Source organism: Betta splendens, chromosome 22, assembly GCF_900634795.4.
Source record: "Betta splendens chromosome 22, fBetSpl5.4, whole genome shotgun sequence".
In the NCBI taxonomy this organism is placed as follows: domain Eukaryota; kingdom Metazoa; phylum Chordata; class Actinopteri; order Anabantiformes; family Osphronemidae; genus Betta; species Betta splendens.
Window position 1 is genome coordinate 10,417,941 of NC_040900.2, and position 16,033 is coordinate 10,433,973.

Genomic DNA, 16,033 nt, shown 5'->3' on the forward strand with positions numbered 1-16,033 from the left:
ATTTCATGTGAGCTTTCTGCTTTTTCTATGATAGAAAAACATAGAATGTATGCATAAAATACATTTACAGTAAATGACTAATATTCATAATTTGTCATAACTGACTTAGTAGAATTGATTTAATAGGTTTACAGTGTGATTATTCAAAGCAAACAAGCAACACAACGCAAAGTTTTTTTCAAATGTTTTCTCCAAAATTTAATTGCAGAACTATTTACACAGGTTGAACTAAGCAATGATGAAACGGCTGAAGGAGACAATGCAAACAGTTCTGAAGTGCATATGTTCTTGCAAGCTACTCAAGGAATCCAAAAATCATCCAGTGATATCGTAAAAGAACACACACTGAGAATTCCATATGTGATCAACTTAAATAAATTCATAGCAAATGTACATCAATGGGACGGTGTCATAATGTTTTAACAAAAATAAACAGGCCTACATTCAGAATCTGTGTTACACATGCCATTGTGTCAATTTATCAAATAACAATAGTAAAAATGACAACAAAACATGAGCAAGAGCAGAAAATAGTTATGTTTGAATGAAGCATATAATATATATTTATATAATCTATCTATCTATATCTATCTATATATATATATATATACACATATAGATATCTATATATATGTATATATATATATATATATATATATATCTTTACAAATAGTGAATATTTGGCATTATATTCATCCTCACCGTAGATATGATATACAAGAGATGAAAATAGTTTTAGCTAAACAACTACCTTTTTCATTTGATCTAGTAATTATGGAGTTGTTTCACATCCCAAGTTTAAGGAAGTGTTGTATCAGTCTGTATATCTCAGTGAGTCTGAGGCTCGTTCCATGGCACGGTTTACAAAAGTGTCCCCCCCAAAATATGTCACGTTGCCTGTTCAAAGCAGGGGGACAGTCACACCAGATGTGAGGCCTCGGGATGCGTACACACATACAACGTGATGTGATGGGAAATACACGGCAGGAAATGGGTAAAAGGAGGCGGCCCAAAAGAATTTCCTACATGAGGGTTGATGGGCAGGACACATTGCCGAGCTGAGTAATAATTTTACAGGATGCTGGAGATGTCAAAAAGATGGCACTTGTAGTTAATTGCTGCCCTCGTGAGATTAAATGTGACACTGATGCAGTTCCCCGCTCACGGGGTTCGTCAGGGGTGTCTCCCTGTGTGCGACTGTTCATTTACCACCATCAGGTTTAAATGATAACTCTTTTACACAACGTGTCACTACAGCTACTTCCTTCCACCGTGATCCATCATGGAGCACCTGCTAAAACAATACTCAAAGGAGAAATACATCATTTCATGGCATGAGGCATTTCTAAGCGTGTGTTCAACAAAAGTAACATTATTTTTTTTTTATCATTTAGAAAATGGCTCAGGTTAAGTTTTTAGGGTCAAAGTGTATAATTCCATGTTAAATACAATATATATTAAATAATCTCTGCCTCTTTCTGTAGCTGTAGGACTAAACTCTTTGTCTGTGTGGTTCCTTTTCCTTTTATATTTTCTCTGACCTACGACAGTAAACTTCATTCAGACAAAACACTAGAATGTAAAGTGAAGGGGACGTACTGTATGCTTTAAACTAGAGCCAAGGCGGCGTACAGTAATCTCTCTCACAGCCCTGTTCAAGTTGCATAACAGGAAACCGCCAAACTGTGGTTTCAGTGACAGCCCTCGCTGAAACTATAGCCCCGCAGCCAAAGCTAATACGCGTAACGCTGATGCTTAACTTCTACATCACAGGCCACTATTCAGCAACACATTTATCAACACGAGCTCCGAAGGGCCTTCAAGGCTCTTTGCTTGATCTCGCCAAGGACCTGGAATCTTACATAAGCTGCTTTGCTTAGTCAAAGGCAGGCTGAACAATACCCAGAGCACAGCGGCCTTCCAGCTACATAACAGCACACAACACCAGGCAGTTAGAGGCTCGGTTCCAAAATCCCGTCTGCTCTAAGCCAGCGTATGTCAGGCCGGGTCTGTGTCTGTCTATCCCCCTGTCTGCTCTGCCAACTGCCGGGCATCACACGCCCAGACACTTTCCAGAAACCGCTGTCATGCAGTTAAAGGTCACTGTCTGTGCCATGACAGAACAGCAGGATTATGGATGTGCTTAAAAAAAGCAATCTTACACTTGTAAGATTGTGCTCTGCTACATGAAACTAACATGAACGCAACAACTGAACAATGTTGGTCTGACCCCTAGAAGCTGATCAGATTAGAATCTGTAGTGCAAAAACATAAATTGTGTCTGTGTTTCAGTGGAGAGCACACACACACACGCACAGGGACGTGTGCGTGTGTGTGTGTGTGTGGGAAAGATGCAGGTCAGGCCACAGTTGGGTGGAAATAGGGAAATCGAGCCAACTGAGAAACACACTGACCTCATATTCACCCATGTTTCTGGATGTGTCAGCAGAGTGCTACAAAAACAAGATACACACACACACACACCTCTCGACAAAACACACAAACTATTAAAATCCACACATGTACTATTTACTTTTGTATGATAAATATCCCTGATCCCACAATTGATGATTATTTCCAAGTCATAAAAATAGATTTTGTTTTGGTTGATGTATCGATCGGCTGACAGCGCATTGTGTTGCATTGATTGTTTGTCTAGTACTGTATCGATTAAATAAAAAGCAGCACCATTTCGTTGGTTGATTATCCACGTTTTTACCAATAGATTTCAGTCGCTAGGTCGGTGATTTGAATGCAACACCGGCAATGCAATGAACACAACGTCAAAGTTACTGAGACCGAAATCTGGTAATAAGGATCTGATTTAATAAAGATTCTGGCACGGCTCAAAATAGATTTACCATCCTGGAAGTAAAGTCGTAGCGAAGGCCCAATCATTTTAAGATTGGTCTTCCACTTCCAAGTTACAAACCAGGATCTAGGTTGCAGCAGCTATTTGTAGATCCACTACAGTAATCGTTTGTTAAACCGAAAAATGTCATCAGTGATGTTGCTAGGAAACACCTCTAACAGCAACAAACAGGTCTGAGGAGGCATCAAGCAATATATTAAATATATTTATCGACCAGTGCTTTGGTTCATTAGTCCCACTAGTTTATGTTATTTAAGCTTTGGCAGCAGTTTCTCTACTGGAGTCAAACAGAATGAACCGTGAAACATACTGTATTAGCAAGAAAACAATGCTAAAATTTGTTGGTTCAGGTGCATTCATCACCAGTAAGTCCTTAGACATATTCATAGATACTGTATTATTTGAGTGTTGCACAAAAGAGCATGTAGTGGCATTTGAACAGACAAAGAGCTGGTGCAACTGGCTGCTCACGCATCACCCCAAAAGCAAATACATATCTACGTCATAATTCATGTCATACATATAGCACACAGGGCCCACACAGCTTTTGATATTCTATTTCTCATAAAACTTGATCATCTTCAATGGGGGACATGCAAACTTAAAGTCGTTTGCCTCCTGCTAAAACGCCCCCGTCACAGAGCCTTCCCCAGAGGGAGGCGGCGCACTGATGACACTGCTCGGGGGCACTTAAAAAAATACTAATATGCAGATATTTATTTTATGTTCAGGAGGATTCCGCTATCGTTCCCCCGTTAGCCGTGGCTGAGGGCGCTACTCGACAGGGCCTGAGAGAAGTGTGTGGCGTGAAAACACAGCGCTGAGGGTCTCTGTGTGTCCGAGCAAGTCGCTGTGTGTATGCAAACAAATCGGGATTTGTCCAAAGCAAAAGTGAGGCCAAGCGAGCAGCGGATGAGGCATTATAAACATATAGTGAATATTCTTCCCGCTCACAATTCAGAAATACAACAGTACTATTGTGAACTTGGGTATGTACATTTCCCTTGGAAATAGAGAGAATCGTAATAAGTGCATAAGTGCATTGGTCTACACATTTTGATCTAAGAGTTACATAAACCTTCATAGTTTTTTTTTTTTCTACTGCATTGACGTGATAAAAATGTTGGCGTGAGACTTGCATGTTTTCAGCTTCAAGTAAATGCAAATATTAGAGAGTTGGCGACAGGAGCGCGAGATATACAAGAATCTGGTTTCAAATGTGCATGTTGATGAGCTGACAGACGTCATTCTTCCGCCAAAACCAGAGACAGGAACTTCCACCAGACTGAGAAGGAAGCTGCACCTTTAACACCGACCAGCCTGGAGCTTAGAAGGGCTGCCTGAATAACCTTGAACGGGTGATCAGTGCCACATGCACATAGTTGAGGTATTTCAAGCATTGGCACTTTTTTTAAACTTACAATTACAATTGTTTAGCTTAGTAATTAACATTTACCCCCAAAAGAACAAGTCAAGACAAAAACAGCCACGAGGTAACCTTAAATTATTATAAAAATACTGAAAGGTTACTGACGTTGACCGTTTTTGAACATCTTGAAACAAATATCACGTCTCTCGTTTTGCTCGTTTTAGCTCGACGGCCCGGTTGCTGGTAGGTTTTTCAAAAGCTGCACTTTTTAAATGGCACTTTGCAAACGCTGAAAAACTACAGACGTACCCACCCGGGAGAACGCGTACGCCGTGTAGCGCGATCGAGCCTGGGAGAAGCTTCGACCAAACCCGCGTCCGTCGCACGCTTCTGCTAACACTTATTCTGGCAAATGGGAGGAGGGACCCGGCACATCCTGCAGTCCAACGGCGCTGGCGATGGGCGCTGAGGATGGCTATCGAGATCGAACAGATGGATAAAGGAAGAGTAGCGGTTTAGAAAAAAAGGCTAGTTTTTAAAGTTATTCGAACGGCGGGAACAGGGAGACGTGTCGGACCCCTGACCCCATTTTCTCAAAGTCTGGTCTGAGCCTCGGGAATATAGATTTCGATGCTGTCCGCTCGCTCCGAGGCCGAGTTCTGCCGGAAGGAGGCCGCTCGCTTCGCCGCCATGAGCCGCCGCCGGGCCTCCTGTCGATGTCTGTCTGGGAGGTCCAGGGATTTCTCCCTGGTCATTGCACTCTTCTGCCGAATTGTCTTCTTTGGTACAAGAGCTGGTGGCTGCAGGGGGGAAAAATTCACAAGCTAGTTATATATAACAATCCAATAATAGGTATTCAGAGGGAACCTGATGCAACGGTGTGTCCTGCACCTTCTTCTCTGGGCTGTCAATGAGCCTCCAGCCGTTGTTCTTGATCTGCTGCAGCTGGTCGAACTTGATGGTGACATCGTCGATAGAGAGCTGCAGGAGGTCCCAGAACCCAGCCAGGTCCTGAGAGGTGGGCCGTGGCATAGCACTGGGGTCCTACGAGACGCAGGTCAGAAGAAAGGTACTTCAGCGTGAGTCCACTAGGTGTCTCTACTAGACCCAGGTATCGGTACAGAGGGAGTAGTTGGAGCCTAACGCCTTATGATGGAGACTACTCCTGACAAATCTCCCAAAGTGAGCACGAAGCCGAAAAAAAAGCTTTGTTGCTTGTGCTGTCATCATCCGATTCCTGAAATAAAAAGAACATCAGATCGAACGGCTCTGCGTCGCCTTGAACGCATCACGAGAAACCCTGCGCTAACATGGTTTATTTCGAGGCAATAAGTGGACAGCCACGCAATTGCATCGGCTTTGAAATCTCCTTCCGTTAATTCCAGTCAAGTCTACTCCACTATTTATAAACCGAAACAATACTTGATCCAGTGTAGATCTCATCTCAAAGGCTCAAAAAAGAACAAACGGGCTGTTGTGGAGCTATAACACTGCAGCTACTCAATTATACTGTAGCTCCAGGACGGATCAAGCCTGTGTATACGCGAACACCTAGAAAGAGAGAACACACTCAGGAAATGAATGAGGTTTCATATGAGAACTATTAAAAACACAACATTGTAGTAGTACAAACACAGATGCTAAGAGACGGCTTCCTTCACGACGGCCCAACCATTACTTTCCTTATGTGTGATGCTAATAATACCAGAGTCTTCTTCTTCTTCTTCTTGTCATATACGTGCTGTTTTGTTTACTCATAGAAGACCTGGCTCAGGCCCCAGCATGCCCATGACCATTACCAGGATTAAGCGGCTAATAGGATGAGTGAGCGAGCGAGCGAGTCAGCTGTCATATAAGGCATACGAGGAACACATTTCAATTCTCTTACACATTTGATCAGCGTTTTCCTATTGTGACTTTGAAAGTTTCAAAGAGCTGGCAGCTCCGGCTGTGTCAGTGCATGTGCTTAATCCTGCCGTTCACCATAAACTGATACAGGCAAAAGGGGAACGAGACGATAAAACACAACTGGACATTTGTTTCAGAGTCGGATCATCTACTTCATTAGACTTTAAATCCGCATAGGAAAAAAAGTGCTGGATCACTGTGTCTCACTCTATTTACGCTGAAGGGCTCTTCTGCAGATTGCAAAAACAGAAAGTCTCATAACATCGCAATGAAACTCATTTGAAATATTAGCTACCTGGGTCAGATCAATAAAGTGGATTGTGAACAGTGCAATAAGAAATGAGGAAAGAAGCCCTGACCCTGTGTGGAGGAGCGGTGGAGCGGCTGGTGTCTGGAATATTTAAATCCAGGTCTGGCTCAGATTCTTGTTCTCCTTTTGTTGTCCTTGCTAGAAGTGCATCCATTCTTCCACATGCATTGCTCATTTCACCAAACCCAGGTCAAGCTAGATAGATATCGATCGCCTGCGTTGTAGCTTTCCGCAATCAATGAAATATTCGGGGAGTTTTCATTTGTTTGCGGCGGCTAAAGCATTAAATGTGCATTGAAGGTGGAAGAACGAAGGTTGTGGGGACACATAGAGGCGCGTGGGACGACTTCTAATGGCCCGAGCTGATTTGGTGCCTTAGCTGGCGCGTCGTATCAATTTCTCTCCCCTCGCTTAAAATGCAGACGTTAGGTTCACTGATTCACCTTTACGGAAGGAAAGAGGTGACCGTTGGCTTGAAAGTGTGCAGAGAAGCTGATTTTTAATGAACTATAGACATGGAATAGGGACGACATATTTCTTTGAGCAGATAGAATGGTCGTCTCCTTTCTTATCACTCAAGAATAAAACATGTAAGGATGCAGGACACACACACACACACACACACGCACGCACACACACACACACACACACACACACACTCATCATCTCTCTCTGATCGGCGTCTTACCAGGTTCTGTTGACACAGCCAGTAGAATTGCTGGAATTTCTGAGACATGAGCAGCTGAGCGCTTCCCACGGCGCTTCTGATCTTACCTAGGACTGAGACACCCGCAGCATATCAAGTACAACATGCAAAGTGCCACACAAACCCAACCTTTGGTTTAACCCCCCCCCCAAAAAACACTTACTGTCCTCCGACAGGTCATTCTCCTCGGCTTCCGACTCCATCTCCTTACACCAGCCCTCCATCCTCTTGGTCTCCGTGTGCAGCAGCTGCATGAACCAGCTGCCGTCCCTGCGCAGGGAGGGCGAGGCCCTGCCCGACTCCGCCGACGAGGCCGCGGCCTCGCGGGGGGGCGGCGGCTCCAGCTGCCAGGCGCTCTCGCTGCCGCTCTCCCGGGGGCTGGCGGGCTCGGCCGGGGTCCGGTAGTCATCGCGGTAGCTGAAGAGGCCCTGGGTGCGCACGGTGCGCACGGCGCCGTACTGGGTGGGCGTGCTGGGCTCCGAGTGGCGCTGGAAGCCCCCGCCGAACTGCAGCCCCTTGTCCTCCATGGTGGGGAAGCCCTCCAGCTCCAGGTCGGCCTGCACCGCCGCGGTCACGCTGTTGGAGCGTTTGAACCTGCCCTGTCTGAGGGGCGACGACACGCAAGGCACAATGAACGGGCTCGGCTGAAGCTTCACCGCGGCTCCTGTTTGTCACACGAGATCGTGCTTTCCTAATGGAACGGGAAGCATTATCTCACCCCTTCTTGTCGTCCTCCACCTGGATCCCGACAGAGTGGTACTCCCGCGAGCCTTTGCTTTCCGATTCGGAGTCTGTGGCCGCTTCCACCTAATTCAAAGAAATGAAACAAACAAAACATTGCTTCTTCATTATCGCGGCTCCCGTTCGCCGTAACGTCGGTGTTTATTGGTTTGGGACTGGACATTGCCTGTCAAAAAGTAAACACTGGGTGATTTATAGAGGCTGCAAAGGTAATACCGAAGAGGCTCCCTGTGGACAATTTCAGGTTTCTGTGAAAATGAATATAAAAAAATGAAGGATTAGGTGCAGCTTATTACACTGCACACAACCCATTGTTTATTTTAGCTTAAACGTTTTTATGGTTCTGAACCCGCCTGCACCACTTGGTTAGTGGTAATCACAGTTATATTATTAATTAATTAGCACACATATTATATTCCTTAGTGCTCTAAATGTGAAGCTGGCTTTGTTTGACGCTTTCATGCTCATTGAGCCTTATTTCCTTATTGCTGCTTAACTAATGAATCATAAATCTAAACTCTAAACCTTTTTTTTTCGAGCAAAACAACTTTTGCAACACCTGGAACATTATTCCTGCCTGTGCCTCCAGAATATTTGCAGGAGCCACCAAATCTACAGCTCAGTGCGTTATTACAACACGAGACTGAGGCAAAGAAGGTGGATCAGAGTGGGATCATCTGCTTTTGGGTGAGTCTCCGCCACCTCGGGTAAGGTGTTGTCAGCATTAAAGCTGAATGAGAGAATGAGCTTCGTGTTGGATGACGAGTGAAGAATATCAAACATCCAGGAGGCTGGAACCTGTAGGCGTACGTGTCCTCAGGATGTTGAAGAGAGCCGTGTTTGATCCACAACACACAAACAGCACCTGGTGACTTTTCCAGCCAGTGACTGTGCTTAAGGTTAAAAGCTTTGACTCCCTCTTTAAAGAGCCTCGTTATAGCTCCAATTAAAACCGTAATAATAGCAGCAAAGTGCAGCTTAAGGGGCTACAAATGGTTCCTAGGAACCATAAAAAGTCAAGAAATCATCACGCCAAGGAGGTCAAATAGCAAAGATCAAGACTATATGTGACCTTATGAGATAGAGGTTGCAGAAGGCAAAGGGCACATCGATACAGAGCGGGCTAATTCAGGTTAATTATACTGCCACTGGCGGATGAAGCAGCCCGCTCGGCCATATGATATAATGAGGTCAACGGCGGCACTCTGCAATATGGATAAATCGATATTTGCGTAGTCCCAAGAGTTGCTTGCTGCAACAGATTATTGTCATCCCATTTAACTGCGGGGAGCGAACTTGCCGGCGGAGCAGCCTAATGGAACAACTTGATTTGCCTCACGAGGGGGGCGAGTTTGATCGCATCTACTGGGAATTGGTGGAATAAGTCTCCTTAGATGTTGTTGCCAGACAAAGGCATCTTCGCTACATCGACGTTCCTATTGCCGATCACTGAAATTTGAAGAATATCTGTGCAGACTGGCTCCACCGTCCTCAACTTCACCTTCACGTTCCCTCGTCCAGCCGTGTCCCACTCTCATCTTATCCGCGCTAAATCTAATCCCTGCTCCCCCGCGCCGACCGGAGCTCGATGGGAGCTAAAATACACGTGTATTCGCTCGTGTCTGCAGCCGCGGTGAGGCGTCACAAAGACGCTGGTGGCGTCTGCGTCACAGTTCAGTTATTTAAGATGAGCAACGCCTGGTTCAGGTGATGTGATGTGTAAGCACGTGGGTTGGAGTCATGAATCTGTGAAACATGCGAGGTTTAAGTTTAAGGAGTGAGTCCTGAGGTGGAATGAGCAAAACAAAAGCGTAGCGTGAGTTTCTGTTACTGAAGTTCAGACAGACTTTATTATCATGTTTACTCTCTCGTCTCATTTCCTGTAAAGAATGCAGTTACTGCTGGACACAAGCTGTCACCAGGTGACACCAAATCCACATTATATTACATCTATGATTCTACATCTAGTGACTTTAAGGACCTCTTTAATATTACCTGAAACACAAATATGAAAACGTATGGATTCATGAATGTATAGAGAATAAAATGAAGTGCGTAAATGTGGAACTAGGTGAAACCATCGTGATGAAGAGGGTTGAAAAGCTCCATGTACGAACCACAAGGAATAGGGAATGAAGCTAAATTATCCCTCTCCGTGTTCGCTTGCAGAGAACAGACTGACACTGACATTTCACATTTAGCAGCTGACTTCCATCTTCTTGGTAAAATGCTATAAACGGTACTGAGGTAATGAAGGGAAGCTGCCACAGATTCTTCCCTCGTTGTTCTGAGGCGGACCTGCAACCTTTAGACTGTGACCGGAGACGGTTTCAGAGACGGAGGGTACTATGTCGACGCAGAGTGGGAGGGGGGGAGGGCGACAAAGACGCGGAAGAAAGGAGGGAATGAATGGAGTGAGCTATCATTCACTAAAACCAGCTTCGGCATGAGTTGAATCTTAATTGACGGATTGCAGTGAGATGACTCACTCTTGCTATTTTTAGCTGCTGAAAAACGGAGCGCCGTTTCTGAGTTCAATGTATTTTCGTGCCAGCGTGCGTGAGGTGATCAGACCGACCTGTATCCCTATGGACGACCGAGGGGTCTTCAAGTACTCCTCGGCCTTGGACACCAGGACGGCCTTGTCGCAGGTGAGCACCGAGCTGTGGCTGTCCGTGGACGGGTGTCGCTTCCCGGCCATGACCCCGGCCGCCTCCATGGCTATGGTCACGGCCTTGGCGCTGTCCAGGCTGTCGGTGGAGTTATACAGGGCCCGGCCCAGGTTCAGCCCCAGGCCGAAACCGTCAGGCGCCCACATGCCGTGGGGGTGCCTCCCCTCGTGGTAGGCGTCCTGGGTGGACTCGGTGCTGCTCTGGGCCGTGATGGAGATGAGGGGTTTGGAGGTGGTGCGCGGTGGCACCGGGGGAGGGGCCTTCTTGTAATTAGGGGTGTAAGTGATGGCTGAAAAAAGGTGGAGCAACATCATTATTTATAAATGTAGCTTGTCTTCAAACGTTGCACATATATGCATACAGTATTTACATAAGAGGCACACAAGCATTGAATCCATAAACCTTTTTATCTGTTTTCCACCTCTTCATTAGTTTATTATCAAGAAGAGAAAAAACACCGTCAGCATCCACACAGGACCCCATTCATAAGATATAAAATTAATATCAATATAAATATAAAACCTCCCCAGCTTCTCTTTTACATAATGAGTAAAGTAAGTAAAGCTTGGGTGTAGCTGCTGTGAATATGTGTACGTTGTCTCGTTGCTCACGTTTAGCTTCTGGGTAAGAATAGTTAAAAATGCAGGAAGCACTCACAGGTTGAGCATGTACTTTGTATTTTAAATGATGAATGATGCCGGCGGAGTGAAACTGAACATCAAAGTTTCTGTAGCATGAAGCACGAACGATGTAATCAGCAGCAATCACGTGATCCGTCCCGGTGAGGAGGCACCGCTGACAGCTGTGATCGTCCTACTCTGTCCATTTCACCGCATTACTTTTCTTTCAAGTGCAAATGAGAATGTGGACCTCATCCGCACCGAGCCGGACGGAGAGAGAGGTCACGAAGCGTCTCCTTGGCTTCAATTTCGAGGCGAACAGCTCGACTCGTGGTCGTTGCAGAGTGGAACATCTAAAGCACACACTGATGTTCAGTGATCAAAGCTGAGAGTGTGCCAGGTCCACCCTGAAGCCAAGAGGAACAAAACCCAGGGAAAAAGTCTGGCTGCTGGTTGTGACTTAGGTTGTGACTTTCCTTGACGAAGAGCCAACTTGTTCTGTCTTAAAGATGCTTACATCACACGACGCAATTAAGAAAGTCGTTCTGAGACCTTGTCTATGTTAAGTTCTAATGATCACATTAAGTAGCCTGAACACGGAACAATTACAGGGTTATTTGTTAGTTTCATCACTTCAAGACCAAAAACACCTTTCAGCTTGTTGTTGCTCCTCATTTTGGTCCCCACTCACAAATAGCTCGGGCTGTCTGGTCCATAACGAGCGCTCTCCTCCGGGGGCTTAATTACTCACGCTGCTGTCCATTCACAAAATGAACTCCCCGCGGACGAAAGGGCGCAGCGGGAAAAGGAGGAGAATGACGAGGGGGGGTGCGCGGGGGCAGAGGAAGCGGGCGGGAGGAGAGGGGGAGACGGAGCGAGCGAGGGAGGATGGAGATGACCTGTTCAGGGGGGCATGATTCAGCAACTAGACCAAAATAGAGCTATTATTAGCCAACCAGTCATGCAGAGGGTGTATATATATATATATATATATATATATATATATATATATATATATATATATATATATATATATATATATATATATATATACAGTACATGTGTGTGTGTGTTTGTGCACGCTTTGTTTTTTACTCTTTCCCTCTGTCACACACATAAACCACGGCCTCTATGCCGGCGAGGCTGATTAACGTGAGTCACAAAGGCAGCTCCATCTCCATCGACGGCTCCATCCATCAGCGCTGGCTTGTATGCTAACACAAGGGTGGGGCCGGGGGGTGTGGGGGGGTGGGTGGTGTGTGGGTGAGTGACACGTCGTTAAGAGTCTTTCTCCTCAATTGGATTCATCACTATAAAGGAAATGCAGCAGTTTGTTTGGCAGCAGGCTTTTAAGGATATGTAAACGATCGGGAGGCGAGGGAGGGAGGGGGGAGAGGCGGGGGAGCGATGGGCGACGAGCCGGGCTGCCGCCAGCGCCGCGGCAGACGATAACGAGCGGGATGGTAAAATATACGACGGCGGCTTGGATTCACGTGGTCAATTATCAAATGATAACCGTTCTTCCTATTAACCCTATATGAAAACAGGCCTATAGCCTCCTCCACACCAGCAATCAGAAGCTGAAGACGCCCCAGGTAGCAGCTTTACCTGGGGTCTGCTGGGGAGTCCGGTCAATGCCGCAGGTGGAGGGGAGGCAGAACTGGATCCCTGAAACAACGGAGGTGGGTGCATGTTAGGAGGAGCACACAGCACAGGACACAGACACCAGACAGGGCAGGCTCGATCCATTGGACAGACAGAAGGAGCGAGCCACACACAGGAAGGAAGGACAGCAGGGCTGGAGCTGCTTCGCATGCCATTGAGGTCATCGGCTTAGTTGCCTTTTAATAACACAACAGTACATCTTTCATTATGAAATCACAGCTCAGAGTTCGGGCGGCCTGGTTAGCTCCCTCTGCAAAACCCTCCCTTCAGTTACACGTCCTCATTATTTCCCTTTGTTCCCAAGTTCACAGTAGAAAAAGGCCTGTTACTACAGCATATGCCAGCATCTCTCATTGCACGGGGGTCCTGATGCCTTTGATTATCAGATTGCGTCCCCGTGGTTGGGTTAGGTGCAGCTTTTGGAGAACAACTTAACTCCACGGAGGACAAAGCGGTGCCGATGGAACGAGCGGAATGAATGCGGCGGTACAACTTAATTATCTTCAGATTGGGTTAATTTAGAGAATGGACTCAGAACCTTCGCGCGGGGGAAAATGTTTTTTTGTTTTTTTTTTCCTAGTGGAACCCACTGATGTTCTGCTTTAAAGGTGCCTTTTTGTTTCAGCGCACTTTATTAGACGAGTCCACACACAGAACCCGCTAATTGGAGCGATAGCGCGGACACATCCCGTCGCTCACGAATCTACGTGGGCGCCGCTTATCTGCGTGAACCGATGAACAGAACCCGAGCACTTACTGTACAGAGAGGCACAGAATATGGAGGCCGCGTTTCTTGCACCGTCACAGCATCATTCAGTGTCAACACACGTTATCATTACACTTGTCCCGCTTGTGTTACGTTCTCAGTCTTTGATTCCTGGGCAATAAGAAAATATCTTACAGTAAAAATACATGATCACCCGCCAACAAGACCTGTTAGTACTATAGATAAATGTATATGTTTTAAATAAATATATTTGCTTTATTATGCTGTGCTTGGTGGCTAAGTGCATGTACATGTGCTGTATGTACTGTATAATGGGCTTGTGTCTACATATAGGCTACACAACATACAGTATGGGACTGTACTGGGTAATTATACTGGAGCACAGTTAATGTGAATAACTTTCCCGTCGAAATTAACAGTGTTGTCATTCAGCTCCGCCTAAGATTGTGCAAACGTTGTTCCGAAGCGTCGAGTCCATTCAACAGCTCACATAGTAAACAGTTATATGATAACCAGGGCGATTTTTTTACTTCACTCCGTTGCAGAGTGACAACAAACAGAGTTCGACATGTGTCGGAGAAATGTCAGCGCACGTCAGCAGTCAGTGCCAGAGCTCCAAGAGTTCACAGAATAGATGTGTAAAATGTCTTTGATGTAATCCACTGACTTAACATTCATAGCAGTGCAGTAGAAACTGTGTACAGGAGCAGAAATGCGCAGTATTGTCCTGGAAGGAAGCTCGCGTCAGAAGCGACAGCTACAGGTTCCCGCAGCTTCGCTTGGACGCTTCTTCTTTTCTCCACAGTGATTCTGTCACTTTCCCTTAGTCTGTGACGTATGGTCCTTGCTGCCACCACTGCTGTCTTCTTATCCGGGGTATTACTGTTTCTAAGTCTGTGTGGGGAAGTTGATGTAATAGCAGTGATTATATCAGCACATGGGAGGCTACAGCCCATGAGCTTTAAATCTACCTTGAGCTACATTTTGTCTGCTGACAATGAGGTATGAGTTCACAGAGTGAGGGACACATATGTGATTTCGGCGCTGTTGTACTCGTATCTCCCGCTCCACAGCTCCACACTGGCGCTCCGGCGCACTGCTTCCTGTCTGTGGCCCCTCCTTTGCCAGCGGCACCACAGGAAGGCTTGCTCGCTTGGGGTCCTCTCCAGACCGCCTGAAGCCCCTCCTTCTGCACTTTCAACGCAGTCCTGGGATGCAGCCGCATGCTCCGGTGTCTTTGTTACGATAACTCCTGGTTCGTCGTGCACCAGGGCCAGTGAGGGCGAGTCTTCGCGATCTGTTTGTGACGGATCTGCATCTGGTGGACCAGGATCTGTTGCTGGATTTGTGGGGTCAAAGTCCATTTCTAGAGATGTATCTAGGGATACTGAACTAGGGGGGGAGATTGTGACAGTGACCTGTGGGATTATTCCTTCGTGTAATTCAGAGGCTACATCCTGAGGCAAATGTGCTAGACAATATTCCATAACTGGGTCCTGTTCTTTTGCAAACTGAGAAGAATCCAGGGGGCACATCGTTGGCGAGTCAATAGTGGGTAAAGGTGAACTGGAACCATCGGATTGGTATAAAGGTGGATCCAAATCCTCAGCATTAGATGGAGAATCAACACTTAGGTCAAAAGGCTCTGGTTCAGGGTCCATGAACACCGAGTCAAGGTCATCTTGATCCAGAGAGGTTAGCATCACTAAGTCAAAATGGACCAGGTCAGCGTGATATATGGGGGTGGAATCCAGCGGTTCTGGAAGGGGAGGCCAGTCTGAGTCTTGGGACTCAGGGTCAGTGTTTGTATTAAGCTCTAAAGAGCTGGAAGAGAATGTAGAGACTGACAGGATTTGCTCTTGGGGAAAATCAAGAGGATCATCAGGAAGAGTAATAATTGGCTCTGGGCTTGTGTCACTGTCAGTTGGACTTTCAGGAGCGTCCTTATCCAAGTACTCTGACACTACAATGGATGGGCATCTGATGTCATCCTCAAAGCTATGTGGCGTGGATTTAACAGTGTCCCGATCGAGAGCGGATGAAGATACTGCCTGTTCGTCATCTGGGTTTGAGTCACAAGGATCTGAATCTTTTAATTTTGAAAATGTTGAGGCCACAGAAGTAAAGTCCTGAGAAACTTTACCAGGTTCGTTCACAGCAATGTCACCCGGAGACTCTGAATCTGACATAGTCTCATAATCGGGTTCCTCTGGTGGAGACACAGTGACCACAGGGACTGGATAGGGGAGCTGAAGCTTATCTATATCATAACCTTCTTCGTCAGGGGACTTGGTGTCAGGCGATTGGGACGATTCAGCATCTGAAAGAGTTTTCTGAGCCTCAACTTTATTTATTCGCTCTGGGGAGGTTAGTATCTCTTGCCCCACTGTTTCTGAATCCTGAATGTCCTCAGGGGCTATTTCGGTTGAAAGCGGTACCGTAG

At 46.2% G+C, this 16,033-nt stretch overlaps 1 protein-coding gene across 1 annotated transcript in view; it reads right to left on the minus strand.

Annotated features, from left to right (window-relative positions):
- Nucleotides 1-172: 172 nt before the first annotated feature.
- Nucleotides 173-16,033, minus strand: part of dlgap2a (discs, large (Drosophila) homolog-associated protein 2a) — a 94,462-nt gene continuing 78,601 nt past the window's right edge. The window contains exons 12-18 of the mRNA XM_055505911.1: nt 12,807-12,866; nt 10,485-10,867; nt 7,884-7,972; nt 7,329-7,768; nt 7,148-7,239; nt 5,133-5,285; nt 173-5,041 (exon numbers count right to left, since the gene is read on the minus strand). Coding sequence (XP_055361886.1) covers nt 4,835-5,041; nt 5,133-5,285; nt 7,148-7,239; nt 7,329-7,768; nt 7,884-7,972; nt 10,485-10,867; nt 12,807-12,866 — 1,424 coding nt within the window. The 3' untranslated portion in view covers nt 173-4,834. The remainder of the gene's footprint in view (nt 5,042-5,132; nt 5,286-7,147; nt 7,240-7,328; nt 7,769-7,883; nt 7,973-10,484; nt 10,868-12,806; nt 12,867-16,033) is intronic.